The sequence below is a fragment of the Littorina saxatilis genome, linkage group LG3 (assembly GCF_037325665.1).
Source record: "Littorina saxatilis isolate snail1 linkage group LG3, US_GU_Lsax_2.0, whole genome shotgun sequence".
Classification (NCBI taxonomy): Eukaryota; Metazoa; Mollusca; class Gastropoda; order Littorinimorpha; family Littorinidae; genus Littorina; species Littorina saxatilis.
The window spans coordinates 21546158-21568351 of NC_090247.1; the positions used below are offsets into that span (position 1 = coordinate 21546158).

Genomic DNA, 22194 nt, shown 5'->3' on the forward strand with positions numbered 1-22194 from the left:
TCTCTCTCTCTCTCTCTCCTATTAAAAACAATCCGAATTATTGATTTTCGTTACCAAGCAATAGCAGACGCCTTCTCGCTCCGTGGACCGAAAAAACAACGAAACGAAGTGTGTTGTGCCAAAGTTAGGATTCCGGAAATGGTTGACTGCAAGAAACTCGCATGGTGACAACTCACACATTACGAACAAGAACTTCAGGTGTGCTTACTTCAGCCGGGTCTGTGTTTCGTGGACTGAATTATCAAGTGCATACAATATCTGTAGGTTTGCATGAGTCATTATGTTGAACTTTTGTTTGTAAGAGAAAATGAAATGATTGTTATTTGCGAGGTAGATAGATATATTTGTCACAGTGTTTCCGACAGTCCCATGACCCGTTCTAAATTTAGCGGTTCAAAAACAACGTTCGATCGAGCACGCTACCGACTGGGTGCATCAAGCAGAACGGGTAGCGGCAAGTCCGCTGGGAATTATACGTACTTACAGGAGATTATGTTAGGAGGAAGGGGTTAAACAGTTGTTTGTTGTATGTTTATCAGGGTTTGCTAGTGTCCGTCTGCAGATGTTAGTTTCGTTGTTAGTCGCCCTGTGTTGACAACTCTTTCAGTCTTTGACAAGCGCTTAGAACTGTACCCACGGAATACGCGCTATATAAGCTTCATATTGATTCATATTGATTGAAGGGTTGAGGTCTGGACGCTAGCTGAGTTTGCAAAGAGGTATGGAAGTCATGATAGAGAGTGTTCTGTCTTTCTGGCTGTTGAAAGTCTTGGACTTGTTTCGGGTGAGGAGATTATGTCTGTTACTGTTAGTTAAACACTGGACTCTGTGTGTGTGTGTATTTATTATTTAGTTAAACACTGGACTCTGTGTGTGTGTGTATTTATTATTTGCATGTGTCTGTATGAGTGTGTTTTTGCATGTTTTTGGGAACACATGGTTTTATTTCTCATCAAATAACAGCTCGGCTTGCTTCACCTGCTTGTTTGAATGTTTTATTAACACTGTTACTCTAAACTGACTTGCAAGCTTGATTAGTTTATTAACTTGGCAAGGATATTATGAGTACTTTACGTTCATTCAATGTTTCACTGCTCTCTGGCGAGTGTCTGAAAAGCTGCTCTATATTATACATAAGCATTAATGGTTTTGGTTTTGACGGGCGCAGTGGCCTTCTGGATAATTAAGACGCCGGCCTCCCAAACGGAAGATCGAGGTTCGAATTCCGGCCTCGTCTGGTGGGTTTAAGGGTGGAGATTTTTCTGATCTCCCAGGTTAACGTATGTACATACGTGCAGACCTGCCAGATCCCCCTTCATGTATACACACAAGTACAAGACCAAGTGTGCACAGTATACAACCTGTAATCCATGTCAGAGTTTGGTGGGTTATAGAAACACGAAAATACCAAGCATGCATCCCCTGGAAGCGGTGTATGGCTGCCTAAAGTTTCAGCCCATGAACGCAGCTAGAAGAAGAAGCAGAGGTTTAGGTTGTGTGCCACTACATTGTATTTTAATCTAACTTTCCATAACCAGCTTATTTCATTTCAAAACAGAACACAGGTTGGGTTGTTGGTGAGCCAGTGTCTGTGTGTATATTTATAGTTGTCAAATGTAAACATAATTCTACAGTGTGTTGTTATAAGTTTGGTTTGTTTGTTTGTTTTACAGTTTGTCGCTTATATTTTTATCAGTCATGATTTATTTGCACATCTACTTGTGAAGATACTATATGTAACTCTTAAGTGTTAAATGGCCCCTGGTTTATCAGATAATCCACAGTGACATAATGGTTATGAACTGAGATAGAAGTACATGTACATGAATTGCTGTAGTGAGCTAGTGCATACATTTGTGTGGGATCTCTGTCACTCAAATGTATACTCACAATCACATCATATTTTTGCATCAAGCTTGGAATTGTGGATGTATGCAAATGAATGTGCACTGCGTCATTGCAAAATACTTATACACAGCCTGGTGTTTCTTCTTCCCTGTCTGTCTGTTTCAGTGTCTGTCTTTATTTCTGTCCTTCTTTCTTTGTTCATTTCTTAATTTATTTCTTTGCCTCTTCTTTGTTTCCTTCAACAAAATTTTAAGGAAATGTTAATTATTTATTTACATGAAGCATAAGCAGCTAACTCATAACTCATAACTCATAACATTTTATTGATCCAACAAAGGAAATTAATTTAGTCATCAGCACATATAGGTCATTAATTAATAACTATAAAAGAATAAAAGAAGAAAATTCATAAAACCCATGATATAAAAATACCCTTTTTTCTTGCACACCTGACACACCGACACACCAATACACATGCATACATGCCTACATACATACCTACATACATACCTACATACATACCTACATACATACATACATACATACATACATACATACATACATACATACATACATTCCATGTTAAAGTGTAGTTAGTGCATAATCAATAAATATCTAGTGCAGAATTAGAAACAGGCAATGTTGAACATTGTTCAACTAACTTCTAAAAGATTAAACTGAGTTGTAATCTTTACTAAAACAGTGGTACAGTACATGGAAACTTCAATGAATGGGCAATTAATGCAATCATTGAACCAGCCAAAAGTGTTAATGATTTTGCAGATGCCTTGTCATAACATTAACAGACCTATAAATGGGTCCATATAATAGACAAAGGGTCTACAAACAATAGATGCCACCACAAACATGATAGGGTTTCTCATAATTGCAGGTACTTCTGTACTTAAAACAGTTTTCTGAATGAGGTTGAGTTAGTGTTATACAGTACCCCCCGCGGGTTAGGGGGAAGAATTTACCCGATGCTCCCCAGCATGTCATAAGAGGCGACTAACGGATTCTGTTTCTCCTTTTTCCCTTGTTAAGTGTTTCTTGTATAGAATATAGTCAATTTTTGTAAAGATTTTAGTCAAGCAGTATGTAAGAAATGTTAAGTCCTTTGGACTGGAAACTTGCATTCTCCCAGTAACTTGAGTAAGGTAATATATTGTACTACGTTGCAAGCCCCTGGAGCAAATTTTTGATAAGTGCTTTTGTGAACAAGAAACAATTGACAAGTGGCTCTATCCCATCTCCCCCCTTTCCCCGTCGCGATACATGTATAACCTTCGTGGTTGAAAACGACGTTAAACACCAAATAAAGAAAGAAAGAAAGTGTTATACAGTGAAACCACCTCTTTAACACACACACCCCATTTAAGACTCTACCTGTAAATGCAGCACTGAAAGTCCACAAAATGGGGCACTGGCCTTTGGCTAGTACTTCTCATAATTTACTTGCCAGAGAGCAAATTTTTTTATTTTTACTCACCAAACCAACCATTTGTTTCAGCAACTTTACTCGCATTTGGCGAGTAGATTTACATTTCTACTCGCCATTTACATGTTTCTACTCGCCATGGCAAGTAAAATACTCGCCACTTTCAGGCCTAAAATGTTAAGACATTGTTTTTTCATACTTTTTGTTCATAACCTCCTCTGTAAATTTACCCCCAATTTTTTACTCCCTCCTTTTTTTAACTCATTGTTTCCCAGGTATGGATATATATATATCCGCACCCACTCATATGGCTCTATCTGACCAGTTACGGATATATCCATCAGACTGTTAGCTTCAGTCGTTTCCTGTAACTTCGATCTAATGCCTGCATTCCAGCGTGTTGATACACAGTAATACTGAACAGTTACCACAATTCTGAGTGACCTGCTGCAGCACAGCTGGTTTCGGCTAAAAAAAAACTTGGTCAATATAGGTGGGGTAGAAAGTGTTAAGACCTGATGTTTCAAGGTCTCAAAAGAAGGGTTCCACTGTATCAGGCACATTGTTAAGTGAGACTATAATTATCCTGGATCAAAAACTGGAGAATGTGCATAGACTGCAAATTATAGGCAATTTTGTATTAATGTTGGGGCGAGTAATTTTGTGTGAGCATTTGTGGCGTGCAGCTGTATAGTACAGTAGTGTGAAGCTTAGCTGGCTTGTATCTGTGTGACACAGTACAGTGTGATGCACATTGATGCCCATGTAATTTGACTGTGACACGGGCAGGAGTGTGATGTCTACAGGTATCACATTTCCAGCTGTAACACATGTTGCATTTGCACTGTGCAGACAGAACACTATTGCCACAGAGTAATTCCATACTTCCTCACGTGTTGACCTGTGTATAACTTGTGCTTTGTTTATGCTTGTTGTTTCTTCTTCTTGTCGTTCGCTGTTAAATCGTCAGTCCGGACTGCAGGGCGAAACGTGCTGTCCTCTCCAAGTCCTCTCTGGGGCATGCTGGTTGTTCCTTGAATTTGTGTCTTATCAAAGTGACTGAATTTCTTCTTGATTCATGTGGAAGTGTCTGTTTTGGCATGTTTTTAGGGTGGTAACTGTGTAACTGTGTCATTTGTTTGCATGTGCAACGTTTCTGGCTGAAGGTATTGGCGTGAGAATCCAACCTTAAGTTTGGTGTTTCACACTCTTTTGTAGCATCAGTTCAGGCCTGAAAGTGGCGAGTATTTTACTCGCCATGGCGAGTAGAAACATGTATTTGGCGAGTAAAAAATAATCATCTACTCGCCAAATGCGAGTAAAGTTGCTGAAACAAATTGTTGGTTTGGCTAGTATAAGTAGTAAAGTTTGCTCTCTGGCTAGTACATTTTCAGAATCACTAACCAAAGGCGAATACACCATTTGTTGGACTTTCAGAGCTGCAGCTTTGATTTTTTTTAAAGTTCAGGTGATGAAGAAAATTGCAGCTACTCTTTGAGTTTCTCTGATGACTAAATAGCCCTTAACAGTGAGTACACAATGTACTTCAGAGTGATTTGTGATGTGCAGTTATCGATTTTGGTCTTTTGTAAATTGGTACCAATTTATATAAAGATCAAAAGAGAACATCCTACAAAACTAGTGGTCTCTTGAATGGTAAGAAAACCAGTCGAACTATAGTATAGTAACACGGCAACACAGCTAATCTGATATGGAAAACTGTCAGATCCAATCACAACTTGTAGGTCTGACTGGTTGATAATTTCTTTTTTAATGCATGTATTTCAATTTGCATAGAAAGTTTACAAATACTGTAATATTCTACTTAATGCAAACACCGGAGTGGATATTTGGAATGTGAATAGTTTGTAATCTTAACACATTTGCCTGTCTCTCTCTCTGTGCAGTAAAAGATCACAATGATGTTGAAAAGTTTTGGCGCGGTACTGGTGGGGGTCGTTAGTTTCTTCTCCATCAAATTCTTCTTCTCCAATATCCCACTCACCGAGAAATTTGACCGAGAGTATGATTACATTGTCGGTAAGTCTTTTGACTGCGTTTTAGTCTAGAGCTCCTCATCAATGTTTAAGTACATTGTTTACAATGAGTATGTAGTCTTTTTGTTTTATCTGTGTGTGTGGCATGGTGTGTTTGCATGTGCGTGTGTGTGAGGGAAAGAGAGAGAGAGTTTGTGTGTGTGTGTGTGTGTGTGTGTGTGTGTTTGTGAAGATGTGTGTGTCTGTCTAAGTTCATGTGGGAATATGTTTTGTGTGTCTGAGTGTTTCTTGTGTGTGTGTATGGGACTTGGGATGTGTGTGTGAGAGGGAGTGATAGCAGTTTTTTTCCTTTGCTGGGGGAATGCAGCTGGGGCCTTTGGTGTTTAACGACTGTGCCAAAGGCATTGCACTTCTACTTAATTTGTTTTCACGTTGTTGTTTTGTTTTTGTTTTTCTCTGCGTTAAGTGGGAGCGGGTTCAGCAGGCTGCGTGCTGGCCAGTCGCCTGTCGGAGGACGGCAAGAAACGCGTGTTGCTGCTGGAGGCAGGGGGAGACGACCGCGGCGTGTCGGTGTTGTCTGTGCCAATGGCAGGCATCGACCTCCTCCACTCCGAGTACGACTGGGACTACTTCACAGTGCCCCAGAAACACTCCCTGCAAGGGCTGGAGGAACAGGTACACAGGAAGGAGGTTTTCAACATTTTGATTGCAATGAAACCCCCTTTTTGACTCACATGCGAAGCAAAAGTGAGTCTATGTACTCACCCGAGTCGTCCGTCCGTCCGTCCGTCCGTCCGGCCGTCCGGCCGTCCGGAAAACTTTAACGTTGGATATTTCTTGGACACTATTCAGTCTATCAGTACCAAATTTGGCAAGATGGTGTATGATGACAAGGCCCCAAAAAACATACATAGCATCTTGACCTTGCTTCAAGGTCAAGGTCGCAGGGGCCATAAATGTTGTCTAAAAAACAGCTATTTTTCACATTTTTCACATTTTCTCTGAAGTTTTTGAGATTGAATACCTCACCTATATATGATATATAGGGCAAAGTAAGCCCCATCTTTTGATACCAGTTTGGTTTACCTTGCTTCAAGGTCAAGGTCACAGGAGCTCTTCAAAGTTGGATTGTATACATATTTTGAAGTGACCTTGACCCTGAACTATGGAAGATAACTGTTTCAAACTTAAAAATTATGTGGGGCACATGTTATGCTTTCATCATGAGACACATTTGGTCACATATGATCAAGGTAAAGGTCACTTTGACCCTTATGAAATGTGACCAAAATAAGGTAGTGAACCACGAAAAGTGACCATATCTCATGGTAGAAAGAGCCAATAAGCACCATTGTACTTCCTATGTCTTGAATTAACAGCTTTGTGTTGCATGACCTTGGATGACCTTGACCTTGGGTCAAGGTCACATGTATTTTGGTAGGAAAAATGTGTAAAGCAGTTCTTAGTGTATGATGTCATTGCTAGGTTTAGGTCAAGCATGTGAGTCGTATGGGCTTTGCCCTTCTTGTTTTTTAAAAGTTTTACACTAATGAACAGGATCTTGTTTTTCTGCGTAGTACATCATTACAGCTTGTTTTTTCATATTGTTCCGGGGGCCCGGGAGCTCAGTTGGTAGAGCATTGGGCTTGTGATCCGCAGGTCACGGGTTCGAATCCGGGCTGGGACGGACACGGGTCAACATTTTGTGAAGACTCGGAGACACTATACATGTTCCACCCCCATGTCACCACTATGGTACGTAAAAGACCTCGGTCATTCTGCTATAAGTGCAGGTGGCTGATTACACCAAAACACGTACACACCTGGGTAGCGGAGTTGCTGCTAGCTTTCCACTGGGAGAAAGCGACCCGAATTCCCAAGCGATGGGACAATAAATCAATCAATCAATCAATATGAGGCTTATATCGCGCGTATTCCGTGGATACAGTTCTAAGCGCAGGGATATTTTAAAAAAAATTTTTTATGCAATTTATATCGCGCACATATTCAAGGCGCAGGGATTTATTTATGCCGTGTGAGATGGAATTTTTTTACACAATACATCACGCATTCACATCGGCCAGCAGATCGCAGCCATTTCGGCGCATATCCTACTTTTCACGGCCTATTATTCCAAGTCACACAGGTATTTTGGTGGACATTTTTATCTATGCCAATACAATTTTGCCAGGAAAAACCCTTTTGTCAATCGTGGGATCTTTAACGTGCACACCCCAATGTAGTGTACACGAAGGGACCTCGGTTTTTCGTCTCATCCGAAAGACTAGCACTTGAACCCACCACCTAGGTTAGGAAAGGGGGGAGAAAATTGCAAAAGCCCTGACCCAGGGTCGAACTCGCAACCTCTCGCTTCCGAGCGCAAGTGCGTTACCACTCGGCCACCCAGTAAAGACTCGGCCACAATATAGACAGTAATGAAAATGAAAAAATGAAATATTTCACTTCCTTGCTTGCAGAGAGCGTACTGGCCCCGAGGGAAGGTGCTGGGCGGCAGTTCCAGCATCAACGCCATGATTTACATCCGCGGCAGTCGCCATGACTACGATAATTGGGCCAAGAAGGGGGCACAAGGCTGGACCTACAAGGATGTTCTGCCCTACTTTCTCAAGTCCGAGGACAATGTCAATGCTGAATTTGTCAAGACAGGTGAGATTTACCTGGACTTTGATTCCCAGTGTAATTTCCTGTTTGTTTTACCTGGACTTTGATTTACAGTGAGTTTTACCTGGACTTTGATTTCCAGTGAGTTTTACCGGACTTTGATTTCCAGCGAGTTTTACCTGGACTTTTAGCGCAAGATTTCTAATGCCTATCTTCTTCTTTCTTTGTCATACGAAGTGAAACAATAGGCAATTAAACAAAAAGAGGTGTGTAGCCCAGGGATAGCAGCCCGAATTTCAATGAATGAACTCCCCAAGGACAATATTAGATACCCCCCCCCCCCCCCCCAAAAAAAAGTAATATCCACATGAGTATGATGTGTGTTTGCAGGCTATCACAGGATGGGAGGCTTAATGAAGGTGGCACGCACCAAGACACACAGTCTGCCCAACTTCCTGATCCGAGCCGGCAAAGAGCTGGGATACCCTGTGGTGGATGCCAATGGAGAATCTATGCTGGGTAAGTCCGTCTATGCTGGGTAAAGGATATCTCTGCCACAAAATTAAAAGTGTGAAATCTGAAAGGTAACAGAGTTGAGTCTGTTTGGATGATTTCTATAATAAGCTGACTTTCGGTATTTCTGTGCATTCGTTCAATTGTGCGTGTGTGTGAAAAATGTGTGGGTGGGTGAGGGAAAAATGGGTGGGTGGGTGGGTGAGGAAAAAATGTGGGTGGGGGTGTGAGTGTGTGTGTAACTTTTTGTGAGCGCATGTATGTGAATGTGTGTGAATTTTTGTCCGTATGATTAATTGTTTTATGTAGGTTGTACATTTAATTGTTCTATTTTGTATATGTTCTTTTGTAAAGGGCCTAGAGGTTAGGCACTTAAAAATGTCCAGTTATTATTATTATTATTGGTGCGTGCACATGTCTTTGCATAAACGTCCACAATAAAAGTAATTTTGTGTGATGGCAGGTTTTGTTGAAGTGCAGTCTACACTTTACCGTGGAACGCGAATCAGTTCTTCTCGAGCGTTCCTGCATCCCTTCATTGGGCGAGAGAACCTGCATGTAGGAGTTAGGGCACACGTCACCAAGGTAGGAGTCTACAACACATTTTTTGTTGTTACACGGTTAATTTTCATCAGCCATTCTGACCTGTGGCATCTTGAGACTGTATGTTCAGAGACAGATAGAGAGAAGTGCACATGTTAAGAATTGTGTCAACATGGACACACACACTCTATGATATTTTTGATTGTGTACACATGTGCACAAAAAACCAGCCCCAATCAAGCAATATCTTCTTCTTCTTTGTTCATGGACTGAAACTCCCACGTTCACTCATGTTATTGCACGAGTGGATTTTTACGTGTATGACCTTTTTTACCCCAGACAGCCGTACGCTGATTCTGGGGGAAAGCAATATTTAAACAAAACAAAAACGCGGGTTAGGGGGAAGAATTTACCCGATGCTCCCCAGCATGTCGTAAGAGGCGACTAACGGATTCTGTTTCTCCTTTTACCCTTGTTAAGTGTTTCTTGTATAGAATATAGTCAATGTTTGTAAGGATTTTAGTCAAGCAGTATGTAAGAAATGTTAAGTCCTTTGTACTGGAAACTTGCATTCTCCCAGTAAGGTCATATATTGTACTACGTTGCAAGCCCCTGGAGCAATTTTTTTATTAGTGCTTTTGTGAACAAGAAACAATTAACAAGTGGCTCTATCCCATTCCCCCTTTCCCCGTCGCGATATAACCTTGAACGGTTGAAAACGACGTTAAACACCAAATAAAGAAAGAAAGATCTAAACAAAAATTTTAATTTGTTGGTACCCCCCTTTTAAGACCCCCCAATTTAAGTCCCCACCCCCACCCCCTTTTTAAGACCTTGCTTTCACAGATTTTCTGTTCATAACCTCTGTAAATGACCTCCTTTTTAAGATCTGATTTCTTCACTTTTGGGAAGTCCTATAAGGTAGGTTCCTCTGTAACAAAAAGTCATTCAGCTGTTGAACAAATTGTATTTCTTCATTGTGCCATTCTCCAGATTCTCATAGAGAAAGGCAAGGCTGTGGGAGTGGAGTTCAGTCACAACGGCACGACGCACACAGTCAAAGCCAAGCAAGAGGTCATCCTGTCGGCTGGCGCCATCGGGTCACCGCAGATCCTGATGTTGTCTGGCGTCGGGCCCAAGAAACACCTGCAGGAGATTGGGGTGAGCAGCTGGTGGTTGGAATCTTGTGCAGAAACGCTAGACAATAATTGTCTACCTCTGATAGAAGCAGCAACTTGACTGGTTTAAATAATTAAAATGATGTTTATGGAACAGTCTCCCTATTGTCTGATAGTAGCAGCAAGTTGGTTTGTTAAAAATTATGTTTATAGAACTGTTTCTCTATTGCCTGATAGTAGCATCAAGTTGGTTTGTTTAAAATGATGTTTATAGAACTGTCTCTCTATTTTCTGACAGTAGCAGCAACCTGGTTGGTTAAGAAGTATGTTTATGGGCCTGTCTCATTTGAAAGAGAATCTGGCTGTCGGTTTGAAGGTAAGGAAGTTGTTGGAACAATTACCGTTTTTTCCAGCAGGGGAAAAGTGTATGACTGACTAATCATGTATCCAGAATGATTTTGTAAATGAGTTGTTCTTCAGTACTGGTGACAGAAAGGGGGAAAAGTGGTCAAAATTCAAATCTCTAGTTTTGTTTTTGAAATATTGCTTTTCATAAAGCAGAAATACTGTAGTATCTGTTGTACATAAGAAAAAATCACTGGTTCACATGGTTCCTACATAATCTAACTTTTAAAGCTGGTTCTTGTGTGTCTGTGTGTATGTTTGTATGATGACGATAGGACCCGAAACGGCTGCACGGACTGAGACAGGAATTGCAGAGAATGTTCTTTGCCACTCGAGTCGTGTCATAAGGTACTTTTGGAATAGCAAATTTGAAAGGATTCTTCAAAAAACGGCGGAAAACATTATATACCCTGTGAGCTATCGAGGATCCTCCCCGTCTGGGCTGTCGAAACATGGTCTTGTTAAAAGACGTTTTCAAATGCGGTTAACGGGGAGATACACTCGAAGCACATTTAGCGAAGTTATGTTGCCAAATCATCAAAGATCAACATTTCACTACACGGATCGATGCACACAGTCGAAATAGATGTGACTTTCACACGACCGAAGACTACTAGTACTTACTAGCAGACTAGCAGACTAGCAGACGACAAGATCTAAATATTTAGATCAGTGTAAGAGCAATCCGTTGAAGAACAGTTACTCCGCTTATTCGTCTTCAGTTAAGCTTATTTCCCCTGCCATAAGTTTCCTTGCAGATCTGCAGTCGCGTAGTGAAATGAACTAGTGTCATCGGAAGATTCTTCTCAGTCAATGATCAAAGCACAGTAAGTTCTATGCTGACAAAAGTCACTTTCGGACAACACGACGATTGACTTAATTTATGAGCCCAAAGGTAACAATATCGACAAGAATGTACGCATTTGACATTAAATGAAACATTCATAGACAGTTTCCAACTCACCAGATCTGCCAAAGAGCCGTCATTCGTGAAAAAACGATGATTTTAATCAGACAGGTATCGGAAACAAGCCTTGGTCACCTGCGTTATTCCTTCCAAGGCGACGTGACGGCGCCACATTTGTTTGTTTATGGCTGTTTATCGCGAAACAACACAGTTGAAATTTGTGTGTAAAATACCACAAATTTGTGGTGAATCAGTTCGTCATCTGCGTTTCAATTGTAATTAAGTCAGATTGGAGTTACTTTGAATCGAAGGCGAGGGTAACCTGCGTTATTTGTGGGACATCGTGAACAAATTTGATTGCAATATTTTATACAGAAAGTAAATTTCAATGATTCTGGCTCAGACTTGTAGATCTGTTATGCAGTGTGTTGGTAGTGTATCTGCTTTTCTGCTATGAAGCTCATTTGGAGTGATACGCTGATCGAAGTGGGGTACCCTATGTGGGACATCAGCCGTATGTAGATTACGCCTCAGAACACTCTCGCATTTCACAAAGACAACAATAATTTGCAACATTTCAAGAACTGCATCAGTTTTATTAGATACTATTTCAACAACAACAGCACAAACACGACTATTATCAACAACACAGAACGGGAGGTAAGTCTTCAAAGACGCACCAAGTGTGCGTTCCCGTTTTTGGACGCCATTTTTGCTGGCATTTTCACAGTAAATCTTAATATTTCCATATCTATTGAATGATTTTGGTATTTTCTTTGATTGTGCCGATTCTCCTATCTCTCTGGCATGTACTGGGTGCTTTGTGACCAGTTTCTTCCCTAGACTGCATTGAAAAATGCGTCCGTGTGAGCTAACCCCCACTTGTGACCAATAGCAAAGAACAACTCATATACTTCAGTGATTGTGAAATTGCTTTATAAATGAGCTTTCAGTTTTCAAAACAAGGCTAAAACTTTTAAGTTGATTTTTTAAATTTTTGGACAACTGTGAATAACATAAGGTGATGATATTGCAGATTCCAGTGAAAGTGGACCTGCCTGTGGGTGAGAACCTGATGGACCATCCCTTGTTCTTCATTCCCATCACGGTCAACGCCACATCCACTGTTCTTACCGAAGAAAGACTCAAGAACCCATGGGAACTCGTTAAATACCTGTCAGTGGGCAAAGGTTAGTTACAAACCTCAAGACCAGCTGGAAAAGTTTGTTTATGTATGTGTGAAAGGAGGGAGTCTTCTATTGGGGGGGGGGGGGGGGGGTCTGTCTGTCTGTTTGTGTCTCTGTGTGTAATACTATGAGTAGTATTCAAGCATCAATTTATAGTTTAAATGAATGCCTCCAAGTTGGAAGAATGAATCTCATTTTTGAGTCACTTGAGAAAAAGTGACTCTATGTAATCGGTCAGTGTTAGTCTGTCCGGCCGGCCGGCCGTAGACACCACCTTAACGTTGGACTTTTCTCGGAAACTATCAAAGCGATCCGGCTCATATTTTGTTTAGTCGTGACCTCCAATGACCTCTACACTTTAACGATGGTTTCGTTGACCTTTGACCTTTTTCAAGGTCACAGGTCAGCGTCAAAGGAAAAATTACACATTTTATATCTTTGACAAAGTTCATCGGATGTGATTGAAACTTTGTAGGATTATTCTTTACATCAAAGTATTTACATCTGTAGCCTTTTACGAACGTTATCAGAAAAACAAGGGAGATAACTAGCCTTTTCTGTTCGGCAACACACAACTTAACGTTGGGCTTTTCTCGGAAACTATAAAAGTGACCGGGCTCAAATTTTATGTGAACGTGACTCCCAGTGACCTCTACACTTTGACGTCTGCTTTGGTGACCTTTGACCTTTTTCAAGGTCACAGGTATGTCTTGAAGGAAAAAAATTGAAATATCATATCTCTGAAACTATTCATCGGATTTGATTCAAACTTTATAGGATTATTCTTTACATCAAATTATTTACATCTGTATTGTGTTGTGAATAGCAATTTCTTCCTGTCCATCTGATGCCTCATATAATATTCAGAACTGCGAAAGTGACTCGATCGAGCGTTTGCTCTTCTTGTTTATGTTTATCATTCAGTGACTGCCAAGCAAGTCTAATTGTACATCGGTGTGGGGGCGTGGGTATGAGGTTTGGCGGTTAAATTTTGCATCCTTCCTCATTCTTTTGGGTGACAAGTTCAATGACGAATTGTCTAAACCATGTTGATAACAATACTAGATCTCTTTATCGTCTAACATGCATGATATGAGCATTTGGCATGAACATTTATTCATGCTTATGAAAAGTACATTTTTGTGTTTACCAGGTTTGCTGTCGTCCAATTACGGCCTTGAGACGATAGCGTTTCTGAGCACAAAATCTGAACTACAGAAACAGGGCTGGCCAAATCTTCAGATCCATTTTGCTGGTTTTATACCAAACAGAAAATTCCATGAAGCATTTAGATTTAATGAGCAAGTGAGTTGCGGTACATCTTATCTTATTACGTGGTTTTGTGCATTGCTTTTGATTGGTTGGTTTTGGGGTCAGGTGGGTTAATTTTCTTTTCCTTCTTCCAGTGGTTTTTGGCAATACTGCCTCACTCGTCTTAACATATGCAGTTAGTTGTCAAGACTGGTAACAACTTTATAGATTCAAAATGATGTTGTATATTACATGCATAATGTGTATTATGGGATTTTGCGATATTTCTATCATCATAACTAAGTAAATCTATTATTATTGCAGGCATTAATGTCAACGTTAGTATCATGTGACTATGAGTTTTCCCGTTGGCCATTTTATGTTTTGCATGTTTTGCCTGCTTGCTCATCATTGCCTTTCATTTTCGATTTGTATGTTTGTTTGCTTATTTTGTTTTTGTTTTGTTTACTTGCTTATTTCGTCATTGTGTTATCTGTTTGCTTATTTGTTCATTTGTTTGCTTATTTGTCCGTTTGTTCTACTTGTTTATCATTTATTAGAATTTTGTATTGGATGGAAGGACAGGTTGTAAGAAAAGGCGTAGCCTTAAACCTCTATCCTTGTGAAATACAGTTCCATCATCTCTCTCTCTCTCTCTCTCTCTCTCTCTCTCTCTCTCTCTCTCTCTCTCTCTCTCTCTCTCTCTCTCTCTCTCTCTCTCTCTCTCTCTCTCTCTCTCTCTCTCTCTCTCTCTCTCTCTCTCTCTCTCTCTCTCTCTCTCTCTCTCTCTCTCTCTCTCTCTCTCTCTCTCTCAGAAATGGTCTTACAAACGTGAATCATAAAGGCTTTTATGTAGAATCTTCTATAGTCTATGACACTAACCACTCTCTCTCTCTCTCTCTCTCTCTCTCTCTCTCTCTCTCTCTCTCTCTCTCTCTCTCTCTCTCTCTCTCTTTCTCTCTCCCTCTCTGTCTGTCTGTCTCTCTCTCTCTGTGTGTCTCTCTCTCTCTCTCTCTCTCTCTCTCTCTCTCTCTCTCTCTCTCTCTCAGAAATGTTCTTACAAACGTGAATCATAAAGGCTCTGCCCTCTTTATTGTATAATGTTATATAGTCTATAACACTATAACCCCTCTCTCTCCTCGTCCTGGTCCTACCCCTTCCACCTCTTGTGTTTGTGTGTACATTCTTGAAAATGATTGTTATGTTTTTCTTTGCCAGTCTTTATCAGAAATAGCGTCGCGAGAGACACAGGTGGGATTTTCCTGTGTACCTACACTACTGCAGCCAGCCAGTAGGGGAACCGTGCGACTACAAAGTACAAATTCCAGCCACGGTCCTCTTATAGACCCCAACTACTTGGAAGAAGCAGAGGATTTAGAAGTTATGTTAGAGGGTAAGTGGCTTGGAAATTGGCTAGTTCAGCTCTAAAAAAAATTGATAATATGAGAAATATGATTACAGACCCCCTAATTTAAGACTCCCTCGTGGCTATTAAGACTTTTGTTTTCTCAGATGGCCCGTTCGTAACCTCTGTAAATGTACCGCCATTTTAAGACTCCCTCCTTTTTAAGACCTGATTTTTTCAGATTTGTGGAGGTCTTAAAAGGGGGGTTCCACTGTATCTAAGTTTTGTTAGCAGGTATTTTAAATACTGTATGATAGAATGCAGTATGGTTCTATACAACAGAAGACAATGGAGTAAAAGAAGGGTTAATGTCTACATGCAGAAGTGTGCTGAAGATAAACACCTTCAGAGAATTCATGTCATCATACGCTCTGAATTTCAACTATTTCCACCAATAATGTCTTCTAAAAAAAAAGAGGTGTGATTTTAACATTAGAGATCTCAGAATGAACAACATGTTACAGGAGGGAGTGTAAAATGCAATGAATCTCTTCAAAATGCATGTGTAAATGGTAGAATGCTGGTTGCATTTGGAACTCTATCAATCATATTCATAACCAGTGGTAGCAACAAGCTCATATTGTGCACGGATGGCCGAATCCATCACCCGGACACCAGGGGCGAGTAAAAAAAATCTGCCGGGCTAGTAGAAACCCGTTGGCAGCTCGCTCGGCTGGCTAATGAAAATTCTATTCAAATGCAAACCTTTTGCTTGTACATGTACTATCAAGTTTTAAAGTCATATAAACACTGCAGATGCAGGAACTTCCGTCGTCTGCAAAATCACGCCATGGTTTCTACTGAAACAAAAACGAGGCTCCTGTGCATGTCACCGCTGTTTTTATTGTGTGAAGAAATCTAACACTCATAAAATTTGTTGTGTGGTATGTACCGGGCCAGTGAAATGTCTGGCGGGCTAGTGACTTTCCTGAAGTTACTCGCCCAGCTGGCAAGTAAATTTTGAGATTTGGCCATCCCTGTGGTGTGTCTTCAACTTCTACAAGAAAACAGACACAGAGTTGTTCGTAGGCTTCAGTCTTTCCATCATTGAAGCATTCTTTTTTGATCTGACACATTGTTTTGACCCCTGGTTGGTCGACTGTCGAATAGTGTTGACATGTAGGAGCTCTTCTGACTGAATCATTTTTGTTTGTAGCCAGGACATTTGGACATATACATATTTTCACTCCAGGTCCAACTGACCTTTTGTCCTATTAGTCTGGGTCTGGGTACAACACTGAGACAAGAGAACTCAACACTCATCTGGGGAGAGATTCTGAGTAATATTTATTGTGCGTTTCATCCTTTCCAGGTGTCAAATTCTGCAAGAAGTTACTAACGACGCCGTCGCTACAAGGTTTAGGGGCAAAGCTAGCTGACCCACCGGTGAAGTCGTGTCTCAAACACAAGTACGACACGGACGATTACTGGCGGTGCCTGATTCGTCGATGGGTCGGCTCGTGTTACCACGCCTCCGGCACGTGCAAGATGGGTGCCGGCAAAGACGCTTCTGCTGTCGTCGACCCCCAGCTAAGGTGGGTTTGTGTTGACCATTGAAATTTCAGATAAAAGATGTTTTGATGTGTGGATGTAGATTGATTTATTTGACGTGTGTCTACCTGACGGTCCTTTGAGCTGTGTGGTTTCTAAGGTAACAAGCACTTTCATAGTTTGTGGTTTGTCTATGTCTCTTTCTCTGTCTGTCTCGCTCTTTGTCTGTCTCTTGTGTCCATCTGTTAGTTTTAGAGGAGGGAGTGATGAATTTTGCAGGTGATTAGTGCAGGTTGATAGTTTTTATTTGAAAGTGTGTGTGTGGGTGTTTGTGCATGCACATGTGTTTGTTTGTGTGTGTGTGTTTGTGTGTGTGTAAGGGGAGGGGGACATGAAGGGGGAGTGGCAGGTAATATACTGTAACTAAGTGTTCTTGTGAGTGCTGTACACTTCTTCTTCTTCTTCGTTCATGGGCTTAGACTCCCACGTTCACTCATGTTTTTAGCACGAGTGGGTTTTTACGTGTATGACCGTTTTTACCCCGCCATTTAGGCAGCCATACGCCGATTTCGGGGGAGGCATGATGGGTATTTTCGTGTTTCTATAACCCACCGAACTCTGACATGGATTATCACCACGCCACTGCGCCCGTCACTGATCTAGCAGTTACCAAGTCCACAGATCTAACCAACGATTGTTTCACCGTGTTTCAGAGCCACACAAGCTAATAACGATCAACTGTTTCGCCATTTTCAGAGTGAAAGGAGTGAAGGGTCTCCGTGTGGTGGATGCCTCCGTCATTCCCAGTATAGTGGCAGGCAACACAAACGCTCCCACAATCATGATCGCAGAGAAGGCCGCTGACATTATTCGAGGCATTAAAACGGTTTGAACTCTAGTCTGTGATTGGCAGCTTTTTGAATAACATTATTTAGCAACAGCAGGAAGAGAAAGAAGCGCTTTAATAGTATGTGATCATTATCTCTTTTTTTTTCTTTTCTTTTTTTGTATGATGTTTTTTGTATGAAGGACATTTTTTGTATCATTTAGACTGAATCATCCATGTGAGCCTATTTACAAATGAACTGAGCTGTGCCAAAATGAATGGTGAGTTCTAATTAAGTTGTATGTACCTTGCTTGTGTATAAGTAAAAATATAATTGATCATGCTACTGTATTGACAAATGACCATGAAAGACAAATACAAGGAACGTCACCTGTTTTTGGTTCCATGAAAGATCTAGCTGTAACAGATTGAGTGTGTTAACAAGTCGAGGAAGGTAAAAAAAAAAACTTTGATAAGATGAATATTGAAGGTTTTTGCGGATCACTTTCTCAAATTGATTGGTCTGCCGACGTTTCAAAAATCAGAATAAAGAAAGAAAGGTATGTTATTGGAATGTTTAATTTATGACAATACAAAACGTTACATTCACTGATCTTTGACCTTAAGCTTGTGTCTTCTGAGCAAGTTTCTGGACAATTTGTTGGAGAAGTTTATTTTCTGAATTATAACTGTTTGTCTGTCTGTCCACTTAAAAGACAGCTGGGTGGATGATGAGTGAATGTAACGTGTTGTATTGTCATAAATTAAGCATTTCAATAACATACCTTTCTTCTTTTTACATTTAGTCAAGTTTTGACTAAATGTTTTAACATAGAGGGGGAATCGAGACGAGGGTCGTGGTGTATGTGTCTGTCTGTCTGTCTGTCTGTCTGTCTGTGTGTGTGTGTGTGTGTGTAGAGCGATTCAGAGTAAACTACTGGACCGATCTTTATGAAATTTGACATGAGAGTTCCTGGGTATGATATCCCCAGACGTTTTTTTCATTTTTTGGATAAATGTCTTTGATGACGTCATATCCGGCTTTTTGTAAAAGTTGAGGCGGCACTGTCACACCCTCATTTTTCAATCAAATTGATTGAAATTTTGGCCAAGCAATCTTCGACGAAGGCCGGACTTTGGTATTGCATTTCAGCTTGGAGGCTTAAAAATTAATTAATGACTTTGGTCATTAAAAATCTGAAAATTGTAATTAAAGTTATTTTTTTATAAAACGATCCAAAATTACGTTTATTGTATTCTTCATCATTTTCTGATTCCAAAAACATATACATATGTTATATTCAGATTAAAAACAAGCTCTGAAAATTAAAAATATAAAAATTATGATTAAAATAAAATTTCCGAAATCGATTTAAAAACAATTTCATCGTATTCCTTGTCGGTTCCTGATTCCAAAAACATATAGATATGATATGTTTGGATTACAAACACGCTCAGAAAGTTAAAACGAAGAGAGGTACAGAAAAGCGTGCTATGCAGCACAGCGCAACCACCCCCGCGCTAAACAGGCTCGTTAATTTCACTGCTTTTTGCACGAGCGGCGGATTACGGTCATTGTGGAAAAATGCAGTGCGTTCAGTTTCATTCTGTGAGTTCCACAGCTTGACAAAATATAGTAATTTCGCCTTACGCGACTTGTTTATTCTAAAGGAGTTTGAGTTAGTAGGAAAGGGTTGCTCCTGATTTGGGGTGAGCCATAAATTCTAACAGGTTTGTTTTTTGTTGTTGCTGGAGCTGATTTTGTGGACGTACTCTGTGAACAGCAGAAGGTGGTTAGAAACAGTCCTTTTTCATTGACGATATTAGCCTTGTACATATGTTCATTACAGTGGAACCCCTTTTTAAAGGACCCCCTTTCCTCCAATTTAAGACTCCCTCCTTTTTCAGACCTTGTTTTCTCAGTTTTTTTTTTCATAACCTCTGTCAGTTTAACCCCATTTTAATTAAGACTCCCTCCTTTTTCAGACCTTGTTTTCTCAGTTTTTTTGTTCATAACCTCTGTGTAAGTTTAACCCCATTTTGATTAAGACTCCCTCCTTTTTCAGACCTTGTTTTCTCAGTTTTTTTGTTCATAACCTCTGTGTAAGTTTAACCCCATTTTAATTAAGACTCCCTCCTTTTTCAGACCTTGTTTTCTCAGTTTTTTTTTTCATAACCTCTGTCAGTTTAACCCCATTTTAATTAAGACTCCCTCCTTTTTCAGACCTTGTTTTCTCAGTTTTTTTTTTCATAACCTCTGTCAGTTTAACCCCATTTTAATTAAGACTCCCTCCTTTTTCAGACCTTGTTTTCTCAGTTTTTTTGTTCATAACCTCTGTCAGTTTAACCCCATTTTAATTAAGACTCCCTCCTTTTAAGACCTGACTTTCTAAGATTTTTGAAGGTCATTAAAGGGGGGATCCACTGTATTATGTGTTAGCCTATGATGGGAAGGTTGACACCACTGTATGTATACACGTCGGCCTGAATGAATGCATTGATTTGTCAGATTGTATTGTCTTCGCTTTTGGAGTTGTTGCAAGCATGGTGCCTTTTCACTGCTGTTGAAAATTCACAGTACATGTACATGTATTTACCATTGTGATTGAGAAAGGTTGTTAGCTTATGATTGATTGATTCCGTTGGCTTATTGATGGATTGAGTCCGTTGTTGAAAAGTCCATTTTGAAATTTTCACAGGCTTGATGCCTGAAATAAGACTCAGTTGCTGTGCACACTTTGATGTTTGAATTTGATTTTGACTAAGTTTCAAATGTTGAAAGTGAGGCTTTTGTGTGACAAAGAACTGCGGTTCGATCTACACATCGGTTGTTCTGACAAGGTTGTTTTGCTGCATCCATCAGACAGAATTTGTTTTGTTGTAGCCAGCGTTGGATGACACAGTGTGTTTGAGAAGTTGTTTATTTCGTCTTCTCATTTCACTTGCTGTTTTATTTCTTGAATAAATTGATCATCGTTGTAATTCCGTTTGACAACGGGAGAAAGTACATACCCTACTTAGCAATAAAATTCGGTTGGATGTATCATTGCTAACAAAAATAAGGAAATCGGGTTTTACAGAAGGTACTCATTTTAGGGGGGGGGGGGGGGGGGGGGGGGGTCTGTTTGATGGTCAGATCCTGTGATCTGCTCTTGTTTGCCCTTTGAATTATGGTATCTATGCAATAATACAATCAGAGTTATAGTTCTTGCAGTGGGTTGTTTGTAGTTCCTAATGTTTGGTTTCATTTCATACTTCATTGTCCCACTCCATGAAAATTGGGGTCACTCACTACCGTTGGAAAGATATATATAGCAGCAAGAAAGTGGAATCATGCAGCTACCTGTTAGTCATAATAGCTATCAATTCCAGGTCATACAGTGGAACCCCCCTTTTAAGTTTAAGACCTTCACAAATCTGCGAAAATCAGGGTCTTAAAAAGGAGGGAGTCTTAAAATGGGGGGGGGGGGGGGGGGGGGTGTTATTTACCGAGATTATTAACCTGTTTGTCATAATAGCTTTCGATTCCAGGTCATACTGTGGAACCCCCCCCCCCCCCCCCCCATATTAAAAGAGAGGGAGTCTTAGATCCGGGAGTATTAAAAGGGGAGTACCACTGTATTCCTTTTTCTTTTCTGAACAAGTCAGAGGTACACCTAGCATTTCTCTTTATTCCTTTGGCTATTGATAATTTCTAGTTGAGCAGTATCTTCTTTTTCGTGTATGTGTTGTGGTGATATATTTATGCAGTCAGTGAAGTGTGTCGCATTGTTGTACTGTAACTGCAGGCAACGAATGTAAAAGGACCACTTTTTGTCTATGCAGACGAATTCCACAAATAACTTGTCGGATTTGTATTGGTTGTGAAAGAGTGAATGCCCTTGCTTTTTACTCGAACAAACATTAGAGGGGCCAATCACTAGCGAGAGGTGTGTTATAACACGTGGACATGAGCAAGTGTGAAGTTATTTATCAGAGGAAAAGCAAGGGCATTCACTCTTGCACAACCCATACAAACCTGAACGTCTTTTAATAGTTTGAGCATACCTCAATAATTGAAACGATTGTAATGTTTCATCTCTTCACTCATCTTTTCCCCCATGTATGTGTGTGCACCTTTTACATATTTGTTTGTTCCTCCTTACCTCTGAAGTTTTCAGCTGACGCAGCTGGGGGTTACCTTAGATTACTGAAATTCTAGTCTTCCCTAGTGCATTTCTTTTCTGACACCTAAGTCTAAATCTCTTCCTCCTTGTAACGTGTTTTATAATGTGTGAACTGAACATGTACCTTTTTTTCAAGTTTTTGGTGTAAATGGATATTTTACCGGCATAAAATTCCTTTGCTCATGTTTCGGTTTGTTTTGCTTACAATTCTTAATTTTATCTTCTATTGATTAACTTGTTAGACCGTTGACAAACATATTCAAGATGTGATGTGTTTTGCTTCATCGTTTTGCACTGATTAACTTTCTTTTTGTCAGGCTGGATTATGATAGTAGCTGGCAGGTTGCAAGAAAAAGCAAGATGAAATCCCAAGAAAAAAATCTGTAAATGTTCTGTACTTAAGTAATTTGAATGAAATATTCCTTCAATTTTGTTTAGTCTCATATATTATGACAAGTTTCTTCTTTGGCGGTTTTC

At 40.2% G+C, this 22194-nt stretch overlaps 2 protein-coding genes across 3 annotated transcripts in view; both read left to right on the plus strand.

The window, feature by feature from the left end:
* Positions 1-22194, plus strand: part of LOC138961867 (zinc finger-containing ubiquitin peptidase 1-like) — a 467703-nt gene that overhangs the window by 287434 nt on the left and 158075 nt on the right. The window lies entirely within an intron of this gene.
* On the plus strand, positions 92-17941 carry LOC138961869 (glucose dehydrogenase [FAD, quinone]-like). 2 transcript variants are annotated; one of them, XM_070333547.1, is made up of 12 exons: positions 92-260; positions 5194-5326; positions 5750-5958; positions 7761-7950; positions 8296-8424; positions 8882-9003; positions 9955-10122; positions 12428-12581; positions 13732-13883; positions 15048-15222; positions 16547-16769; positions 17482-17941. In XM_070333547.1, exons 2-12 carry the CDS (start codon positions 5206-5208, stop codon positions 17615-17617), a joined length of 1779 nt encoding a protein of 592 aa, XP_070189648.1. In that variant the 5' UTR covers positions 92-260; positions 5194-5205; the 3' UTR covers positions 17618-17941. The 2 variants fall into 2 exon arrangements, with proteins under 2 accessions (XP_070189648.1, XP_070189649.1); XM_070333548.1 differs by having other exon boundaries at positions 115-198.

Excerpts from the sequence above, each read along its gene's own strand:
- LOC138961869 (XM_070333547.1), top strand. The coding sequence starts at position 5,206 with ATGATGTTGAAAAGTTTTGGCGCGGTACTGGTGGGGGTCGTTAGTTTC. Across the intron at positions 8,425-8,881 it reads CAATGGAGAATCTATGCTGG|GTTTTGTTGAAGTGCAGTCT; the intron begins GTAAGTCCGTCT and ends GTGTGATGGCAG. Across the intron at positions 13,884-15,047 it reads CATTTAGATTTAATGAGCAA|TCTTTATCAGAAATAGCGTC; the intron begins GTGAGTTGCGGT and ends TTTCTTTGCCAG.